We start from the raw sequence: 22,819 nt of genomic DNA, 5'->3' as shown, positions 1-22,819 counted from the left end.
AGAGTTGCTACATAGTAGGTACTCAATAAAAATTTGTTGATTGAATGAAAAAAGAAATCTGAAAAAGTAAACCGGATATTCACTACTTTTCAAAGAAAATAAAAGCATGTATGTCTTTTTTGCTTTTATTCTCATCAAGTGTTCGTAAGAGAAGGCATAGTCAGTTTTGAGGGGCTATCCAGTTTCAGATGAGACATAACTGTAATAATGTCATGTTGAGGGAAGAAAGAAACCTTGGCCATTGTATCTGGTCAGATGGAATAGGGTTTCTCTTTTAACACTTTTGGGGATCAGTTAACTATGCCAAAACCCAATTTTGGGGATTAGTATTTTAATGTAATTTCCTCCAAACATGAAAAATGTCATTTTTGTGAATGACAGAAAAGGAAAACATGAAAAATAGTCAAGAACCAACACATTCACTAGGAAGGCTGGATCCCTATACACCTTAGTTCACACCCAAAGGATAAAGGTAAATGGTAAAGTAGAAAGTTGTCATTCTCTACTAATTAAGGCAATTAGCTACAAATACAAAATCATATCAAAAATGTTTAAGAGCTACTTTCTTGATTTTGGTCTCTTACACAATACAGTCTGTCAAGGGTAAAGAGCTACAGATATCTATCCTTCATTATAGGAGCCTTTAGAAAGGCAAGATTTTGGTGTAACTACTCTTCAAGATAAATTTCAGTTCATCTATAAAACTCCTAGAGGAGAACGTAGGCAAAACACTCTCTGACATAAATCACAGCAAGATCTTCTATGACCCACCTCCCAGAATATTGGAAATAAAAGCAAAAATAAACAAATGGGACCTAATGAAACTTAAAAGCTTTTGCACAACAAAGGAAACTATAAGTAAGGTGAAAAGACAGCACTCAGATTGGGAGAAAATAATAGCAAATGAAGAAACAGACAAAGGATTAATCTCAAAAATATACAAGCAACTCCTGAAGCTCAATTCCAGAAAAATAAATGACCCAATCAAAAAATGGGCCAAAGAACTAAACAGACATTTCTCCAAAGAAGACATACAGATGGCTAACAAACACATGAAAAGATGCTCCACATCACTCATTATCAGAGAAATGCAAATCAAAACCACAATGAGGTACCATTACACGCCAGTCAGGATGGCTGCTATCCAAAAGTCTACAAGCAATAAATGCTGGAGAGGGTGTGGAGAAAAGGGAGTCCTCTTACACTGTTGGTGGGAATGCAAACTAGTACAGCCACTATGGAAAACAGTGTGGAGATTTCTTAAAAAACTGGAAATAGAACTGCCATATGACCCAGCAATACCACTTCTGGGCATACACACTGAGGAATCCAGATCTGAAAGAGACACGTGCACCCCAATGTTCATCAAAGCACTGTTTATAATAGCCAGGACATGGAAGCAACCTAGATGCCCATCAGCAGATGAATGGATAAGGAAGCTGTGGTACATATACACCATGGAATATTACTCAGCCGTTAAAAAGAATTCATTTGAATCAGTTCTAATGAGATGGATGAAACTGGAGCCCATTATACAGAGTGAGGTGAGCCAGAAAGATAAAGAACATTACAGTATACTAACACATATATACAGAATTTAGAAAGATGGTAACAATGGCCCTATATGCAGGGCAGAAGAAGAGACGCAGAAGTACAGAACAGACTTTTGAACTCTGTGGGAGAAGGTGAGGGTGGAATGTTTCGAAAGAACAGCATGTATATTATCTGTGGTGAAACAGACCACCAGCCCAGGTGGGAGGCATGAGTCAAGTGCTCGGGCCTGTTGGGCTGGGAAGATCCAGAGGAATCGGGTGGAGAGGGAGGTGGGATGGGAGACCGGGATGGGGAATTCGTGTAACTCTATGGCTGATTCACATCAATGTATGACAAAACCCACTGAAAAAAAAAAAAAAAAAAAAAGGCAAAAAAAAAAAAAAAATTTCAGTTCATCTAGGTAACATGCAACATTTGTAGTAGAGGAAAAAAATCTGTATTAAGTGGCATCACATTAGAACTTTTCTTTGTCTTCTTTGTTGCATCTTAAAATTAAACATTAGGAACCAGGCATACCACACCTGAGATGTTCAAGAACTTGCCCTCAGTGAACTAACGACTCCCTGAAAACCTGAAACAGGTTCAAATCTCGTTTCACTAACTAAGAGATACCTTATTTTCTGTCTTAGTCCATAAATCTAACGTGTAGGTTGTCAATTACAATTTTTAGTTTTCCACCATTCAGAACATTCATCAACACTCTATGTGCAGATGTAGGGGAAAAAAAGAACAACCAGATGTTTGGCCACATTCAAAAAGGCTTAAAAACCAGGTCCTTAGTTTGAATTATGCTAGACAATATTTCTTGATGAGTGTTTGCTTCTATTGCTGTTATTTGGTAATTTTGTTTTTTATTTTTATTCAAGTTTAGTTGATTTGCTACTTGTGATTTTTACTTGTGTTAATTTCTGCTGTACAGTAAAATGATTCAGTTATACATATATACATATATATCTTTTTTATATTCTTTCCAATATGTTTATCATAGGACATTGAATATAGTTCTCTGTGCTGTATATAGCAGGACCTTGTTGTTTATCCATTCTATATATAAGAGTTGACATCTGCTAACCCCCATCTCCCACTGTCCCCCCACCAATCTCTATCCTCCCTCCTCCCTGGCAGCCACTAGTTTATTCTCTATATCCATGATTCTGTTTCATAGATAGACTCACTTGCATAATACTTTAGATTTCACAACCTAAAAGTGATTAAGTGATATTATTCCCTTGGACTGCAAGGAGATCCAATCAGTCCATCCTAAAGGAGATCAGTCATGAGTGTTCATTGGAAGGACTGATGTTGAAGCTGAAACTCCAATACTTTGGCCACCTGATGCAAAGAGCTGACTCACTTGAAAAGACCCTGATGCTGGGAAAGATTGAGGGCAGGAGGAGAAGGGGTCGACAGAAGATGAGATGGTTGGATGCCATCACTGACTCAATGCAGACGAGTTTGAGTAAACTCTGGGAGTTGGTGATGGACAGGGAGGCCTGGCGTGCTGTGGTCCATGGGGTTGTGAAGAGTTGGACACAACTGAGTGACTGAACTGATATTATTTGGTATTTGTCTTTCTCTTCCTGACTTACTGTGCTTAGTATGATAATCTCTAGCTGCTGCAAATGGCATTATTTTTTCTTGTTTATGGCTGAACAGTATTCCACTCTCTGTGTGTGTGTGTGTGTGTGTGTGACATCTTCTTTACCCATTCATCTGTTGGTAGACATTACGTTCTTTGATAGATTTTAAATATCAGATGTGAACCCTAAATAAAAAGAATACCACAGTACTTCCATTTTCTTATGCATTCCAGTTTTAACATTAAAGTATAAAAGAAATGTGAATTCATTCTCTTGGATAATAATGTAATTTTATTGTGTGCAGACTTTTCCATACCAAATATTAGTTTTTCCACATGAAATAAGTTAAGATTTAAAATGATAAAAGTTATTGTTGTTAATGAGACACACTGGGCAATAGAAAAAGCTGAAGAGAGTTTTTGCCTGAAACTGGAAAACAGAACAGTCTGGGGAAAAAGATATGAAAAAAGTACCATAGGTTGCTAAGACCAAAAAAAAAAAAAAAAAAAAAAGAACCAAAACAAAACAAAAACACCAGCTTTAAGGACCGGAGATGATGACATGGGATGAATATGGGGGCGAGAGGGCCAGGCAATTGTCTCAGAAGGGAGGGTGGGATTTCCTGTGATGTTTAGGGTATTTCGCTTGACAATAATAATCTGAATTTTCTTCTGTGTCACTACAGCTCTTGATTTTCCTGCTGTCTATAATTTGACTATGCAGCATAATATCTTTTTATTTAGCACAAAGTCCATTTGGATTAGAGAATGGAAAGGTTCTAATTTTGTTCCTGGTCAGTGAAGTCATACCTCAGTACACACTGGGAAACAATTAGAAGTCCTATGCAGAATGCATACACTCCAAGTTAGTTTTTAATTAAAAAAAATTTTTATTATCCTATTTTGGTTTCCTCATTGAGTAGACTCCTAGAGGAAAAGTAAATATGTAAGTTTCCTGGTTTGCAGAATTGGAATTTAGGCCCAAAGTAAAGAGAGCTAAAGAGCTCCAAAGGCAATCACCAGACAAAACAAGCCGTGGAGGAGCCTCCTCCCCATGGCTGAGCTGAAGTACATGTAACACTGGGAGCGGCCGTCCTCACAGACTCCTGTGCAGAATCCACTCATTTCCTGGGGTTTTTGGGCTTTTTATGCTTCAGTTCCACTCTCTTCCTGCAGCACTTGAGATGGTCTTTGTGACAATCTACCTGCCACTTCAGGTGAGGAGCCCAGTAAAGCAGGCAAAGACCTTGCTGTTTCTTAGAAACCCGAGAAGAGAAAAATAATCTTAGATCTGCTTTAGTGTTCTAATTGGTAAATATGACAATCTTACATGCTGAAGTGGAAATGAACCTCTAAGCCAAGATCTCAAATTCTCTAACATGAGATATTAAAACTCGTAGTATACATTAGGCCATTTCAGCTAAAACTCATTTTTTGGTACTCTCTGACTGGACATCAGACAGCAAAGACTAAACCAATTGGAGGAACATTAATCAAGTGTGGCAGAAAGTTGGAAATCATGAGGCCTGAAATACAAAGATACATGTATTACTGAGGCATAGTCCCCTGGCCCGGAGGTATGCAGGCAAAGAGGTCACACTTTACTGGAAGACAGAGAGTTAAAGTGGATGCAAAGCTCTGAGAAAATATTTATCAGAGGAATGTGATGATTCATTTATCAGCCGAGAAATCCCAAGTACAAAACTTTGAGATATAAGAAGGATCAAAGTAGATAATGTATATGATTCAATTAAAAAATTCTTAGCCCTCTTACATTATATTATCTAGGTTATAATAGTAAAAAAAATCAAATTGCATTCATATGAAAACTTTTATAAAAAGAAATCACATCCATTTTTATGAAAGTTTATAGTACAATTATTTTCTAATGTATCTTTTCTTAGGTCACAGTATTTAGAATTCCATTTACATCTGTATAATTTTTCAAATTAAAAAACAAAGGAAGTTAATAGAAATCTACATTTTCATTTGCAAAACTCCCTTCAGTTTCCAGGCCAGTAACACGTGGTGATGTCGGCTTATCCTCCAGACATGGACGGCTCCCAAAGAGCCCCAGTTCACGGAGCAGGCAGGCCTCGGCTCATTAGAAATGCTTTTTGGTTTGGCTCACGTGTCAAGAAATTTTGGAGCATGTCCATGCCGTCCAGAGATCCCCCAGGTTTCAGGATCAGGTTTCTGTATTTCATTCCAACCTAATAAAATAAAGCATGCCTAATAATTCATGGTTATAGCAATTTTCCAAATCTCCAGATGCAAAAGAGAGACAAAAAAGGGACTTTAGCTTTACTCTGGATGTTCTCCTTCCCCTAGACTACAGCTTTGTAGTATTTGTTTACTTTGGTAGCTAAGAGATCTGGAGCTGAGACCTCCGGTCTTCCACACTCCCCTTTATTACTGTCTTGTCTCCTTAGATCCACAGCAGCATGCTGACAGTAGGAGCAAACAGACAAACAAACAAAAAATAGCCAAACGGAAGCTCAGATAGTCTTCTATTTGCTACCCCATCTAAAATGCAATTTCAAAAGGGTTAGCAAAACAGGAGTTCAATTAGGCTACAAACAGCGATTCTGTGTATCTGGAAACAGTAGCTCAGCTACTACTGTCAAAACAGTTTCTGCCATAACTTTATGAAGGGCTCATAAAAACACTCTTCTTCCTTATGGGTGGGGGTAAGGGCACAACCCATGTCCCATGCAGGAGGGTAGATAGTTTTGTGGGCTCAACACAAGGAAGGAGGACCTTTGTGAATTTGCTGGGACAAGGTCTAGAAGTTTAAAGCATACAACAGTTCCTCTGCCTTTATTTACACAAATACATAAGCAGACAAAGTGAAAGAAAACAAAATTCAGTATCAGCATTTTTCAATATTTTCACTTTCCTTTCATTGTCTTTTTGAAAGGCAAGACAATTCAATGAAGCTTAATTCTAAATCTATGTATAAAACAGCTCAGGGTTAAGACTAAAATTTATATCCATTATATCATTTGAACAGCGACTAATTGCTTCCCTGAGTACATAAATAGCTTGAGAATTTCCAGAAACAAAAGTAATCTCATTGTTGACTTATGACAATGATTCTATTTGGTACAGCCATCAGAGACGTCTAGTCAAACTGTTAAAGAAAATAAAATGTTGATGAAGGAAATCTACCAAGTTAGATACAAAACTACTTAAAGGCATACAAGGGTCACACACACAAAAAAAACTTTTCAGGTTTTGATTATAAACAGAAATCATCTGAAACTTAATGATCTATAAGCACACAGCTAACTGCATAAATGAGTCTTAAACAGGAGCAAACAATTAGTGAAATGAAGTTACTTTCCATAAACTCTAGAGAGCACTGTCCAGTAGAAATATAAAGTGACATATATAAAGCCACATACATAACTTAAAATTTTCTAGTAATCAGATTTAAAAAGAGAAGAAAATAGGTAAAATTAATTTTAAAATTTTATTTAAACAAGGAGGTCTATAATATTATCCTTTCAACACGTATCAACTATTGGGATTTATTTTTTGTGGTATGTCTTCAAAATCTAGTGTGTTTTTTACATTTACAGCACATCTCAATTCTTCAAAAGCACTGGTCACATTTCAAGAGCTCAGAAGCTACCTGTGGCTACTCTACAGGGCTGAGGCCTAGAATATAAGATGACTGACCCATAGAGGGGCTTGTTAAACAATGTTCTAGTGTGACACTGAAGAAGCGGAGCAACCTTGTTGCCTTATTTACAGGTTTTGAATAAATTTTCTTAGAAAGGAGGGACCTGTAATCACGGATAATGGACTTCCTGAAAACCCTGGTAGTGACAGTTTAGAGTTAGGTTTAATTTTCTTTAGAAAGAAAAAAAAAGATGTGTCATTTCTTGTTTGTTCTGGAGCAATTAATTACTGTTTTAATAGTGACCTAGGACCTAAAACAGGAGTGTAACTAACTAAACCTTACCTAATCCACTGATTTAACACTGGTCAAATTTAGACATGTTGGGCAATGAAACAAATGGAAGGAGTAAGCTGTATTGGGCTCAAGATCTCTGATCTGCTACTTTTTAGAATAATAAAGTCTGTAATAAGGATAGCCATCACTCGTGTTTTAGGTTCTAGATCACTATTAAAACAGTAATTAATTGCTGCAGACCAAGCAAGAAATGACAAATCTTTTAAACTGTCATTACCAGGGTTTTCAGGAAGTCCATTATCAGTGATTACAGGCCCCTCCTTTTTAAGAAAATTTATTCAAAACTTGTAAATAAGGCAAGAAGGTTGCTACCACTTCTTCAGTGTCACACTAGAACATTGTTTAACAAGCCCCTCTACGGGTCACCTTATGTTCTAGGTCCCAGACCTATAGAGTTGCCAACAACACAAGAGACAACTCTACACATGGACATCACCAGATGGTCAACACCGAAATCAGACTGATTATATTCTTTGTAGCCAAAGATGGAGAAGCTCTATACAGTCAGCAAAAACAGGACTGGGAGCTGACTGTGGCTCAGGTCATGAACTCCGTATTGCAAAATTCAGATGTAAATTGAAGAATGTAGGGAAAAACACTAGGCGGTTCAGGTATGACCTAAATCAAATCCCTTACGATTCTACAGTAGAAGTAACAAATAGATTCATGGGATTAGATCTGATAAACAGAGTGCCTGAAGAACTACGGATGGAGGTCTGTGACATTGTACAGGAGAGAGTGATCAAAACCATCCCCAAGAAAAAGAAACGCAAAAAGGCAAAATGGTTGTTTGAGGAGGCCTTCCAAATAGCTGAGGAAAGAAGAGAAGCAAAAGGAAACGAAGAAAAGGAAAGACATACCCATCTGAATGCAGGGCTCCAGAGAACAGCAAGGAGAGATGAAAGCCTTTTAAACTGAACAAGGCAAAGAAATAGAGGAAAACAATAGAATGGGAAGACTAGAGATCTCTTCAAGAAAATAAAAGAAAACAAGGGAACATTTCATGCAAATAAAGGACAGAAATAGTATGGGCCTAAGAGAAAGAGAAAATATTAAGAAAATGTGGGAAAAATACACAGAAGAACTATATAAAAAAGATCTTAATGAGCTGGATAACCATGATGGTGTGATCACTCACCTAGGGCTAGACCTGGTGTAAAATCAAGTGGGCCTTGAAAGCATCAGTACAAACAAAGCTAGTGGAGGTGATGGAATTCCAGCTGAGCTATTTCAAATCCTAAAAGATGATGCTGTGAAAGTGCTGCACTCAATATGTCAGCAAACTGGGAAAACTCAGCAGTGGCCACAAGACTGGAAAAGGTCAGTTTTCATTCCAACTCCAAATAAGGGCAATGCCAAAGAATCTTTAAACTACCATACAATTGCATTCATTTCACATGCTAGAAAAGTAATGCTTAAAATACTTTAAGTTATGCATCAAAAATATGTGAACTGATAACTTTCAGATGTAGAAGTTGGATTTAGAAAAGGCAGAGGAACCAGAGATCAAATTGCCAACATCTGTTGGATCAACAAAAAGCTAGTGAATTCCAGAAAAACATCTACTTCTGCTTCATTGACTATGATAAAGCCTTTGACTGTGCTGATCACAACAAACTGTGGAAAATTCCTTAAGAGACAGGAATACCAGACCACCTTACCTGCCTCCTGTGAAACCTGTATGCAGGTCAAGAAGTAACAGTTAGAACTGGACATGGGACAACAGACTGGTTCCAAATTGGGAAATGAGTACATCAAGGCTGTATATTGTCACCCTGCTTATTTAACTTATATGCAGAGTACACCATGCGAAATGCTGGGCTGGATGAAGCACAAGCTGGAATCAAGACTGCCAGGAGAAATATTAATAACCTCAGATATGCAGATGACACCACCCTTATGGAGGAAAGCAAAGAGGAATTAAAGAGCTTCTTGATGAAAGTGAGATAGGAGAGTGAAAAAAACTCAACATTCAAAAAAACGAGGATCATGGCATCCCATCACTTCATGGCAAATAGATGGGGAAACAATGCAAACGGTGACACACTATTTTCTTGGGTTCCAAAATCACTTCGGATGGTGACTGCAATCATGATGTTTGCTTCTTGGAAGATGTTTGCTCCTTGGAAGAAAAGAAATTATAAACCTAGACAGTGTATTTAAAAGGAAAGACACTACTTTGCCTATAAAGGTCCATATGGTCAAAGCTATGGTTTCTCCAGTAGTCATGTACGGATGTGAGAGCTGAAAAATAAAAAAGCACCAAAGAATTGATGCCTTTGAACTGTGGTACTAGAGAAGACTCCTGAGAGTTCCCTGGACAGCAAAGAGATCAAATCAATCAATCATAAAGGAAATCAACCCTGAATATTCATAGGAAGGACTGATGATGAAGTTGAAGCTCCAAAACTTTGGCCACCTGATGCGAGGAACTGACTCACTGGAAAAGAACCAGATGCTGGGAAAGACTGAAGGCAGGGGAGAAGGGAACAACAGAAGATGAGGTGGTTGGATGGCATCACTGACTCAAAGGACGTGAGTCTGAGCAAACTCTGGGAGATGGTGAAGGACAGGGAAGTCTGGTGTGCTGCAGTCCATGGGGTCACAAAATGTTGGACACAACTGAGCAACTGAACAACAACAAATCCATAGGCCGGGGGTGAGGGGGGGAAGGAAGGACTGTTCTCCCTGAGTGAAGCAGTATAGGAACTTAGAAAATGTGAATTAAACTGATTTGAACATAAAAATAATTTAAGCCATTTATTATGGAAATATTTTCAATACATACTAATCATCGAGACAAGAGTATAGCTTAACCCTCTTGAACCTATCATGCAGCCTCAATTACAAGTATTTACCTGCAGAAGCTCTGAATGCTCAAGATCTGAGAGTCTTTTAAAAGGGCGCATTTCATTGCACAACTATAGGAAAAATAATGAAAAATTTGAAGTTTAAAAAAATCGCCAAAATGTGGACATCTGCCAGAATATTCCTGTTTTGCACCGAGAACTGTAACTGTGGATGGTAAAGAACAGCGAGGCTGAGGGGGCTGCACACCGATGTGAAGAGCCGGTTCTCATCTCCCTTGCCGGGAAAGTCACTGTACAGCCGGACACTGTTTAGTCTCACAGTACGTGGCTCAGAACAGCACCGGTCCTCCCCTGCTTACAGCTCCATACAACTTGATTCAATTTCCTGAATTACAGAGCAATGGTCTCTTAATAGTTTCATTTCCTTGGCAATGAAGCTTGGAGAAGAGTTTAAGAGTCATTTTGGTAATAGGATCTTGCTTTTCTTTAAAAAAAAAAAAACAAAAAAACAACAACAGTTAAGTGAATTTGTGTGTTAGGAAGGTACTGTTTCCCTGGGTGAGAGAACGCTGTCTGGGAGACAAATGCTACAGGTGGACAGAGTCTGTGGTGTGAGTGTTTCTCCTCTGTTTATATAATGGAGGAACCATAACTGTGAGCAAAGCAGGAGAGAAGCTCTAAGACAACCACTAGAAACTTCCATTTTCGAAAAACCCTGCAGGAGGGTCTGTACTGAGTAAGCGCTCCTGTCAGTCACTCAGGGAAGGGAAAATCATCATTGGTCACCTTTGTGGTTTTTACTCCTGGAAGGTTAATATGTATCTTTTGGCAACTGTGTAAATCCTCTCTAACACTGATAGTTTCTTTCTTTTTTAAAAAATATGTTCAGATTTCCTTATTTTTGGCTGCTTCCCACAGCAGGCAAGATCTTAGTTCTCCGAGTAGGGATCGAACCCATGTCCCCTGCAGTAGAAGCACAGAGTCTTAACCACTGGACCACCAGGCAAGTCCTCAACACTGACGTTTTTTAAAGCAAGATCAGGAGTTTTGGAGTCAGGCCCAGGTTAAAATTGTGGCTTCATCCTCAGCTATGTGGCCTTGGGCCTTAGTTCCCTTATCTGTAAGGTGGGAATATGCCTACCTCCTTCAGTATATGAGGAATCTGAGCAATGGTTTTAGTACCTTGCCTGCTCCCTAGAATCATTCTTGCTATATGGTGGTATTCAACAAACCTGACTCGCCATCTATCCCTTCTTTCATTTTCTTTCTCATACTGTCCCTAAGTTCAGTTACTCATATATAGTCAGGGAAACAAATGCATTCCTGTTTCAGCATTTCCTTAAAATTAGTTCTGTCTCCTAATAAAGCTAGAAAAAAGCACAGGAGACTTCATCTCCACTATTAGTATAAAATATTATACTAAATATACTAGTATACTGTAGTGTATACTTGGTATACAATAGTATACTAAGTAGACTTCCCAGGTGATGCAGTGTAAAGAATCCGCCTGCCAATGCAGGAGACACAAGAGAGGGGGTACAATCCCTGGGTCGGGAAGGCCCCCTGGAGTGGGAAATGGCAATTCATTCCAGTATTCTTACTCGAAAAATTCCATGGACAGAGGAGCCTGGTGGGCTACAGTCCATGGGGTTGCAAAGAGTCAGACATGATTGAGCATGCACACACAGGAATACTAGGCAGCAGAGACAAGGCACTCACTACATGCAACATCTTGTGTTAGTTGCTCAGCCATGTCTGACTCACTGTGACCCCATGGACTGTAGCCTGCCAGGCTCTTCTGTCCATGGAATTCTCCAGGCAAGAACACTGGAGTGGGTAGCCGTCCCCTTCCCCAGGGATGGAACCCGGGTCTCCTTCATTGTAGGCAGACTCTTTACCGTCTGGGCCACCAAGGGAAGCCCTTACGTATTAGACGCTCAGTCGTGTCCGACTCTGTGACCCCATGGACTGGAGCCCGCCAGGCTCCTCTGTCCGTGGGATTCTCCAGGCAAGAACACTGCAGTGCGTTGCCATGCCCTTCTCCCTTTATTTGAGCATTCATAATTATCTGAGTGAAGGACACCCATCGTCTACCACCAGTAACGAGAACACATAAACGGGGAGCAGCCTGGGTCTCGCGCCACCTCTGGCGTCTCTGGGGGAGCACACGCAGCCTCCCTGGCCTTCCAGCCCTCCCCTCCGCCTCCTTCCGTGACTGAGTCTGCGCAGTAGAGCCGGGTCGCCCTCCTGCCCTGAGGGAGGGCATCAGGGCAGAGAGCGTCCGCCAAGGACGACCGACGACAGCCAGGCCCCTCACAGGCCCACCAGCCCGCTTTTACAGGGGGCGTTGAAACCTGTCCTTCCAGAGCTCATCTGTACACGTCTTCCCCACAGCACTTCCTTTGTTTTCTATGAATGAGGGTGGGGAGGCTGTGAGTGGGAAGAAGAATGCCTTTGCGACAAAGAGGAAGGGGGAGAAGGTGAAAGAGTGGTGCTGGAAGTCAGAACAGAGTAGCAATCTCCCCTTGACGCAACGAGGTCTTCTGGAAAACTTAAGTGAGGTTTCAGTTTGCGAGGAGGGATGAGTAAATATTTATGGGGAGGGAGGAGACCCGGAGAAAAAAGGGCAGCCTGGTCAGTCCTGTGTATGAGGGGAACAGATGAGGGGAAGCAGGTTGGAGAGCTACCAGTTGGGTCCAGCAATATAAGTATTTTGAAGCAGAGGACGAACACCAAGATGAAAAAAACAGTTCCTATTACAAGAGCCTTATGATCCAGAAGGTGAGATAAAGAAATAGACAATTAGCAAGGCAGATTACTAGAGCTCTAACAGAAACACAAAGAAGGGCTGGAGGAACACAAAAAGAAAGAAAAACTGCTTCCAGCTGGTTGGAATTCAAGGCTTAGAAGGTCTGGCGTTGTAAATATTCAAGAAGTAGGTTGAACATCAACCCCATTTCCTTTCTTTTTCCTTTAAATCAAGCAGAATTTAACACTGTTAGAAAAAGTTGAAGTGTAAGAAAAATTAGCTTTGGGGTGGTAGGTCAGAGAAGCTGAAACAGAATTTAATCCACTTGTAAGGCCCATCCGGAGAGCAAATTTCATGTTCTCTCCTAGCAACACATTTAAGCAGAAATTGGGCCTAGGCCCTGGAATACTTAGCTTTATAATACACTTTATCAGGTAATTTTTCTCTTTTTTAGCTGCACCACAGGGCATGTGGGATCTCAGTTCCCTGATCAGGGACCAAACCTCTGCCCCCTGCAGCGGAAGCATGGAGCCTTAACCACTGGACCACCAGGAAATTCCCTGTCACGTAATTCTTCTTCCTGTTTAGCCAAGATTCTTTGTTTCTCTGTCCATTATTGTATGCAAGATCTAGGTACTTTCTTATGGCATTGTGGACATAAACTACTCAACTATCTTTGACTTTCTCAGTATTCCTTTCTGCATGTGATACTTGGCTGTAATTCTTCTTCACTAATGGAAAAAAATAAAGCTTAGCAATTACTCTAAATGCAGAAGAGGAGGAACATAATTCTAGCTTAACAATATAATTGCCTTTGAATCTGCATGTCTATTACTTTTTAGGAAATTTTCCCACAATGAAGTTGCATTATAAAAAGAAATGGCCCTTGTTAAAATGCCCTCATTCTTTCAACCCTACGATTAGCTGCTGGATTTTGAAACCACGTTTTGGAACCTTAAAGGGATCCTGAAAGAGCTCCTAGAGTTTGCTGGGAAACTGTTACTCCCAACTAGCTCCCTTCCATAGTTATTTAAGAGATGGGTTGAAAAAGTAAAAGCTAAAGATATTTAAGAGGTGGGTTGAAAAAGTAAAAACTAAAGATACTGCTATATTTAACGAACTATACAGTTAAGATGTTATACCTAATTACTATGAAGATCATAGAAAATTAGAGATAAAACCAGAGGTAGCAAACTTTCAGGCTATTTCAGGTAAGCAGCCAGTTCTAAACCTTTGATAGAGGCTATCAAACAACTGTACTATAAAATATTTGTTGCTAACATGTAGGGCACAGAAGACTGCAGGCTTATATTTGACCCCTCCTATTATTGTTTTCCCAGTGAGTAGCACACTTTCTACAGTGCTGCTTGTTGAGATCTAAAATGGTTCTCAGACTCCAGGCTTTGCAGGATGGTAAGAGGTGAGAGGTGAGAGGTAAGGCCTGGAGATGCTCTTCTGTTGATACTAATGACCATGAACAATAATATCAATACATGATCTTTCAGCCCCCAGCCTCTCTAAAGCCTGGGGACTAAGTAAAGCAGGTACTGACTCCTTGAAGGGCCATACTGCTATTTTCTCAAAATGCTCCAAATATATGTACCAGGGAGGGTGAGGGGTCTTGAGACAACAAGACTGTATGATATATTGTGCCTGCTCTGATTTCCGTAGCTTCAGATCAAATTCAGCACTTCTTCATCCCACAAGAATTCTTTCCCTTCATCATGACATAGTTGTAATAATGACAGAAGTTTCTGTAGACCAGGATTGTTATTCCAAAGTGTCAGTCTTTAAATAAATGGGTATTTGAATTGAAGAGTGTGAGGGTGGGTGCAGTGGATTCTTCTTGGCCTCTGGAGCCGGACTCACTATTGCTGTTACAGCAGAGGAATAGGAAACGACATGATGTCCCAGAGTATTTAGCAGGAAGGAGAAAAGGAGGGATTAAAGCCAACTTCCTGGCATAAGTAATAATATATTGCACAGCTGAATCTAGAATTTCAAACTTAAAACGGGTTTTGACACCACAAGGCAACAACTCCAGGTCGCAGGGAATCTTGCTTCCTCCACGTTCAACCCTGCCCTTCTGTCTGAATTAAGAGCAGTCTGGCTGCCTGCCAAGCAGTGAAGCCTGAGAAGAAAGGAGGCACATAGAGGCGTGATGGCAGGGATCCCTCCTGCCGGAACTGCAAGTTCCTTGGGATCCACTGGAATCAGTCCTTTGACTGTTACTGTGACAGCTGAGACAGAAGAGGAGACAGGGAGGCTCCTGAGGCGTGGTCACGTGAGTGGAGCGGAGGAGGTGAAAGAGGCAACATAGTACTTACGCCAGGAAGCCTCGCCAATGACTTAAGAGCCGGTGGACGTCACAATTATACTCTTACATACCTGGACCTTGTGTCTCTTTAAACACTGTTTTCTGATTTCTACAATAATCCATGCTCTATGTAAACATAAGGAAAAGCTCCATAAAAAGTACAGGAAAATACTGAATAATCAAAAATTTACCAAAGATAATAATGGAAACTATTTTGAGGTACTTTTTTTCCTAAATGCATATTTTAAAATCAGAATTCACATTCTATGGTGTAAAATATTTTATAACCTGATTTTGTCATTCTGTAAGATAATTATATTAAACATTCCAGATACAAGAAAAAGCCTATTGATACCGTATACCCCATGCCCAAGTTCACTCTTCTGTTCAGAGGATGGAAAGATCACTTCTGGTTTCAGTGATCTGGAAGACTTCATAAACGAGTGGCCGTTTGAATAGGGCCTTTATGAATGGCAGAGTTCTGGAGAGGCACAGACAAGGAAGGCATAGATTTTAGGTGGAAGAAGCAGAATGAATAAATTTGTGAAGGAGGAAAGACCCCAGGGAACACAGAAATCTGGCTGCCAGGCTGAGAGTTCTGGGAAGTACAGACGGGATCTGTTTGCTTAGCTAAGGGCTCTGACAAAGAGGAATACCGAGAAGCAGGCATAAAACAAGACAAAAGTGGAGGAGGGCCTTTGAGAGTTGGCAACTGGATCATCAGTGGTTACTCTGGAGGGGAGGGTAACAACTTTCCAATTCAGTTGGTGGAGGCAAAAGCCAGGAAGCAGAGGTGTGCAGAAACTGTTTCTTACACCTAGACAGTAGGCTGTGAAAGGAAGAATGACTCAGTGGGAGCACTGAGATTATCAGTCAGGGGTAAGTCTTTTTCCTGAGATGGTAAACTAGTGAGTCTTAGTATTACAGACCTGTCTTCTGAGACAGGAGGGAAGAAGTTAAATATTGAAGATGAAGGTACTCACTTTCAATGCTCTTAATGTCCTTAGTAGAGAGGACAGAGCATTTGCTGAGTGGGAGACAGGTGGTGGGGACCCCAATTAGAGAAGTGAGCAGGACTGTGGAGTTACGCTGGGGGTCCAGACAGCCGGACTCTGCAGTGGGGCATCAAATGGAGCCTCAGGATATTTGGCAGAAGGGGAATCTGAACCCCAAGGGTACCATCTCTAAATGAGATGGTAGAGGAATCCAGGGATGGACACTGGCTGAAGGTCATGCAGAAGTCAGGATATTTATGAGAACAGGCCAGTGGCTGATCGTTCTTTAAGTGGGGTTGCCAGGGGATGGAAGGAGACTTGCAGGGACCTAAGAGCCTGGGTAGGATAGATGGAAGATGAAGGGATTGGAAAGGCTAGTGAACAGAATGCAGGTGCCCTGGAGGTGGTGTTTTGGGGGCGAAGGGTGGCGAGAAGGGATGGTGGTCTACATCACATCTGTCATTTCAGAGCTCATGTGTAAGGTAGTATGCAATCCAGAAACACAAAGTTTTGAGAATAAGTCGGTTGAAATACACACAGAGAATCTGATTTTGACACTTTGTTCTTCTAATTTCTGCATCAAACAGAATGAAAAACACACTGGAAAATCATCAGCCCTGGAAATAATCTGACAGCTGAGTCTTCAACAAGAATGGAGACAGAGGGACTGTAACTCAGGAAGGCTTGGCTGGCAGCCACCTGGCAGTCAAGTCACTGTACACGGAAGGGAACGGCTCAGGTTAATGAAGCAGCTTAAAGTACTCAGAGGCATTTAGGTTACACACTCTGTGTTGTAGGTGGCGTGTACCAGTCACAGAAAAAAGGGTGACTTCCACAGAAAATGTATAATGAAAGTGTGTAGAGTGTATCAAAACGTAGGCAGATCATTTATATCAGGAAGGAGTTTACCTTTCTTTCCCAACTTATAAAACAAAAACACTGTACGGCACATGTCAAAACTAGCAGCTATAAATGCACAGATGCATAAACAAAGCTTTGAATTTTAATTATGCAATATAATGGAATGCTAATAAGCAAGAAAATGCAGTAGGCTTTTTTTTCCCAAATTATAGAATTAATCACGTATACAAAGCAAATGTATGATGTATGATGATGTGAGAAGATGCTAGACTTTTAAAGTTAAAAGTTGTTACCAGATCTCTTACTCTCAAACTTTAGGTGTAAAAAATATTTCACACTAGGAGTTAAGGGGGATAGGGCAAGTATAGAAGTAAAAAAAGGAGGAAAAAAAAACAATACAATACCTCAGGATTCATTATCCCTTCTTTTTTAAAACAGCTGTAAAACATGTCCATGGAAAATACTTCACTCCAAAGATATCCATAATATTGGCCATCATACCCCCCAGCCAAATGTCCAAAAGTTGCTGGCATATTTGTGCCTTTAAAAAAAGATACATTTCAAACAATGTGATGTCAGAAGCTGAATATCAGGTTCTCAGCTAGCTAAGGCTTCCCTATGGGGAGTTTAGCTATGGGAGGGGACAGTGCTAGGTGCTCACATCTAGTCACCTCTAGCACTCCCAGGGTTTATGGGTGTCTGTGGCCAAGATGTTTACAAACTTTTCTCCTCTGACAGCTCCACCTCAGAGCTGGTTTCGGCCCTATGCTCTGGAATGCCTAACAATAGTTTCAGAGGCTTTCTCCACACCCACAAGACAACTCAGTCCTTTCTTGTCCCTTAGACACATATGTGTCTTATAAATATTCTAATAATATTGAGCCTTCTCTTTGTCACACCCATTCATATCTAAAATGGGTCAGAATGGTACTTACTTGAGGTTGATAATTACTGAAAAAGAACTCTTTACTTGAAAAGCTAAAAAAAGGTAGATTCAATCTACCTCCAGGGCTACTATACAGAAAGGATTTTGTCAGAGAAGCCTGAGGCCCAAAGTTTGCTGTTCAGTGTACTAGATCACAAAAGGAAGTGAGGGGCCTGGACAGACTCAGCGCTGTTGCAACCTTTATTATGACTAGAAAAGTGACTGCCTCAATTAGACAATAGTTTCTTTCATCGAAAAAAGTCACCTTTCCAACTATGTTTACATGCACAGCTACATGTTTGCTTGAAATAAAGAAATATAAATGTAATGCGTATGTCTGACCATCTCCCACCCACTCACATGAGTCTCATAAATCATATCAGGTTAGAAAGTCAAACTGCCTGAACTGACCTGGGAAGTAGGATCAGACACAAGGTAGAAGTTTGTGCCTTTCTCTAAAATGTCCCTCCTGCCAGTGTCTTACTGAAATCCTACAGAAGACATGGGGCACACAGGGAGGGCGGGGCCAGGCCATGCTCCCAAACTGAATGGCTTTCTCTGCTCTGGGTGGAGGCCAATTGCTCACGCCTGATTACACTAAAATGCTGCAGAGCTGGAGCTGCCTTCCCTTCAAGCACATTTGGACAGGATAACTCATAAGGACAAAAGTATGCTTATCTGAAAGTCATGGCCTGGTTTCAGAAATCAGAAATAAATTATATTAGGTAATCTGCCTGACACACTCTGCCTTCTCTAGCAGTGCTGAGCATACCCTATGCTTCCCAGGAAGATGGAACCTGCAGTGCGTATATTTACATACCTGGAGTAGCTGCAACACCTAAAATTTCTGCGCAGTATTTGGCATATTCACTTGCGGCATCCAGCGCGGTGTTGGTGTGGAGAGACTGATCAACTTTGCTCAAAACAATCTGGCGTAAGGTCAGGAGACCTAATAACATAAGAATGTTTGGGCATGTTTGGGAGAAGAGAGAACTACATGTTCTAATATCACAAGATCAGAGATTTCATAAACGGATTCTAATAGTATTCATTACAAGGTCCGAGCAAGACACCTCATTCTATTTAAGATTTAAAAGGAGATGCATCTTTTTTTCTTGGATATAATTCCAGTGTTCAGTATTCCAATATACTTAGTGGCCTTCTTACTTCATGTTAACACTCTGGGGTGCTATCATTACAAAAGAGGAAATAAGTTCTATAGAAGAAGATGCCAGCAGGCCTCTTGCCTTCTAAGATGGCTTACACTCTGCGGAGTGTGTTTTTCTCACTGCTGTTCTCACTTTCTGACATGACCCCAGGCCCCGGAGCCACTCTTGCTTTTTGAAACGGTCCATATTCTTTCTATGGAAACTGAATTTCTCTAAATAAATCCACTTCTTACCTAAAAAAGATGCCACCAATTCTCCATGAAGCAATTCTAATTTATTTTCTAAAATGGTAAGTCATACCTGTGTTGACCAGTCTAGAAGCAACAAGCTTTTCAAGCAGATCATCTGTAATAGGGCTTCCATGTTTATAATGCTTAGATAGTCTTCGGAGGGAATCAGCATCCCACACCCAGTTTTCAAGCATTTGTGATGGCACCTCTACGAAGTCAGTTTCCACGTTTGTTCCACTAAATCGTGCAAAGTCAGTCTAGAAAGTAAACACAAAAATCTTTTTTAAAAAGCAGTGAATGAAAACTACATATATGATGATTTATAATCGATTCACCAAAACTTAAGTCAGAATCAGAGTCAACTTTGTATGAAGATGAGGATAACCTCAAATTTAAATGAAAATAAAACAAGTAGCCAAGCAGCCTGAAAAATAGTCCCCAAATATCTACATTAAAATAATATTTCATTCTTCTGAATCACAGACACACTTGAAATAATCATCAGGAAATCATACTGAAAAAAATTAGTTTAAGTTAAAAGAAACCTTAAGCTTTGAAAGTAAAAATATTTTAAAAGAATTTCCCAGGGACGTCCCTGGTGGTCCAGTGATTTAGGACTCAGTGCTTTTACTACCAAGGGCGAAGGTTTAATCTCTGGTTGGGGAAACTAAGATTACGCAAGCTGAGCAGTTTGGCCAGGAAAAAAAAGAGTTCCCCATTAAAATTGAAGAGATTCATAATCTAAGACAATCTCTCCCTAGTTCCCCTTGCTATTTGCATATTTTTGTTTACTCAGTACATGCCTTTCTGGCTTATTTATCAATCTATTACTTAACTACTCAGGTTTTCATCAAAATCAATTAAAGAGTTAAATTACAACATTATAGACTGATATCCCTTTCAGGTGTATGATGTTTTGTGCTTTAAGCTTTAAATAAGTTTTTGTAAAACAACCATATTGTAGAAAGTCTGAGTTGTACCTCTCAGATTGGGTAGAAGATGTTACCTTAAAACAAGAAGCCTCTACAGTAGGAGTTAGCGTTGTATAATAGTTGGTAAGTGAGGTGAGTTTAATGCAGCTCTAAGAGAAACAAAGGATATACTCAGAAGTTAAAGTACCCCTTGTAAAAATAAAGGACTTATTCTGAGGGTGTGGGTTAAGTGTTAAAAAAAAAGTTTTATTTAAAAAAGGAAAGTTTAGTAAATTGTTGAATCAGATGTCAGTAAAGCTCTTAACCAGAAAGATGGGAATTCATTAGGCTGGTGTTTTTCAGCCTTCACGTCATCCAGAGAACTCACGTAAAATCGCTATTGGCAGAGGAATACTTAGCATTTACCCAACTGGGTCAGCTGCAGAATGGGGGTGATTCTATTATCTTCCCCTGAACCTCTATCCTGCTTCCCTCTTTAGATGCTTCACATCCCAGTCTTCTCTCCCTGACTTCATCATCCCCAGGGCTCTAAATGGAATGAAGGGAGAGGAGGGGGCGTCACCAGCGGAGGAGGCAGCAGATGGGCCATTCTGCTTTTGGCCCAGGGCAGAGGCACAGATGTCAATGCCACCTCACATTCGGCCTCCCTCTCTTTATGCAAAAAAATGTTCTGCTTGACTTCCTATTATAACTGTGCTGATTCTAGATATGAAGAGCTTCAAATACTGATGGGCCAAGGGAAACTAAATTCACTAGGCAATGGAATTGGGTAACCTCTGTTTGAGGACATCCCAATAAGAAATTCTTACAGGGAAAAAGTCAAGGGCTCCAGAAAAACTGAATATTTTTGCCTCTTTCTTGTATATAATCTTCTAAAAATAACTACAGCCTACACTATAGAGAAAATAATTCTATACAATAATTATAATAGCCAACATCTATTGAGACTTTACTATGTTAGGTGTTTTGCTAGGCTTTTTCATGGATTATCTGATTTAAATTTCAAAACAACTGTATAATAATTGCAATCTCCATTTATGAGATTGAGGCATATTGAGATTAATTGTAGAACCTGGATATTAAACCAGGTGGTCTGAGTCAGAACTCCAATTTTAATCACAGATACTATAATACCTCTCTTACAGAAAAAAATCAAAGGAAAAAAAAGTTAAATTATGATTTTACAAAATGGTGAAATCATTTTGGATCTAGTCTTATATCAAACTTGCCTTTATGTGAAGAGTAAAAGTGAAGTGTCAGTGTACTTCCTTAAAAACCTGATTTCCTCTAAGTACTGGAAGATTTTTCAAAGATCAAACATGACATTGAAGTGTAACGGCCAGCCTTTGTAACCATCTATCCTGGATATGGGATTCTGTAATACTAACCGCGTAACTTTCTAAAGATGGTATCTATAACTGCAAAATAAATACTAACAGAGAAAATAAGGACAAAATTACACCATTAGATACTACTATACAGTATTTTGACCAAAAAATAAATAAATTTTGTATAGTCTGCATGTGTGAACATTTTTTGGTTAGTATTTGCTGGGAAGAGGGAAAATCCACCCCAAACAACAGCAAAATGTATGTGTTAGTGGTGGTGCTCCAGAATGTAGAAAAGCATGAACAAATGAGTAAGTCATGAGTTGAAATTAAAGAGAAGTAACACCAGTTCCGTCATGCAGAGTAGAAAAGAGAGGGCTTATTCTATCTGAAGCCAGTTGGGGAAAGACCACAGTATATGAATGAACAGATCAACAATGTCTTCTAAAGAACAAAAGGAAATGTTTGCTAGGAGTAAAAGCTAAAAATAACTCTACTGCTTACTAATTTCCCGAAAGTCACGCTGTTTCTCTGTGTGCCCTTTGGGCAAGATCACTTAAATATTTTTCAAATGAGGAGGACAAAGAACTTATAAAATTAAAAAACTCAATTTCCCTGCAAATAGCTAAATTTGAAAAGGAAAGGAATCCACAGTCAGTCACTGTGTCCATTCACAAAGAAACCATGGGTAAGTCTTAGGAACCGGCAGCTTGTTGGGGGCCTGGTGAGCAAAACAGCCTGGCTTTGAGTGATATTACTCTCTGAAGACCAACAAATACCACTCCCACTCCAGTTTTCAACTGTGGGTTCCAAAGAAGTGCTTTCTAGTTTTTAACATGAATAATTCAATGGTGTTGAATATAGACCTCAGGCGCATTATTGCTACAGGAAATACTTTAACAATAAAAGCCTAGAAAACAAGGTAAACTTAGATTCCTGTTTGGTTAGAAGTTTTTGAGAGGAAGAAAGCTGTCTAAAACTATGAGATGCTACAGACATTGGTTTCTCAATGGATATAACACAGTAAGACCTGGAGCAAAATTATATAAACTCAAGCTCAAAAAGTTATGTGAGCTTTTGTTGTATTTAAGGACCAAATCTTATATAGGCTATTATTCTAATTAAGAGACTCACTCGTTGCTTTTAGCATTTACAAGTAAAGTGTTATTTTCATGAGAGCAAATCTCAACTCAAAGAAAAGGCAGTTGCTGAAATCAATAGGTGTACAATGTTTAGGGAAAAGAACAGGCTCAGGAGAGTGGACTTTGGCTGTCTGAGGTGATCCCCTAATGATTTCCTAGCAGTCATTCCATGTCCTGACCTGTCTGATCCAACCCTAAATCCAGGGATGATGAAGTTTAAGAAATAAGGCATTAAAAAAAGAAAAG

General features: G+C 39.8%; 1 protein-coding gene across 2 annotated transcripts in view; it reads right to left on the bottom strand.

Annotated features, from left to right (window-relative positions):
* Window positions 1–3,402: 3,402 nt before the first annotated feature.
* Window positions 3,403–22,819, bottom strand: part of NLN (neurolysin) — a 95,414-nt gene continuing 75,997 nt past the window's right edge. For both annotated transcript variants that reach the window (XM_065905540.1, XM_065905541.1), the window contains exons 10-13: window positions 19,242–19,428; window positions 18,593–18,721; window positions 17,252–17,388; window positions 3,403–5,346 (exon numbers count right to left, since the gene is read on the bottom strand). In XM_065905540.1, coding sequence (XP_065761612.1) covers window positions 5,212–5,346; window positions 17,252–17,388; window positions 18,593–18,721; window positions 19,242–19,428 — 588 coding nt within the window. In that variant the 3' untranslated portion in view covers window positions 3,403–5,211. The remainder of the gene's footprint in view (window positions 5,347–17,251; window positions 17,389–18,592; window positions 18,722–19,241; window positions 19,429–22,819) is intronic.

The sequence above is a fragment of the Muntiacus reevesi genome, chromosome 14 (genome assembly GCF_963930625.1).
Source record: "Muntiacus reevesi chromosome 14, mMunRee1.1, whole genome shotgun sequence".
In the NCBI taxonomy this organism is placed as follows: domain Eukaryota; kingdom Metazoa; phylum Chordata; class Mammalia; order Artiodactyla; family Cervidae; genus Muntiacus; species Muntiacus reevesi.
Note: the sequence above shows the minus strand (reverse complement) of the source record. Positions and strands in the feature narration are given on the sequence as shown.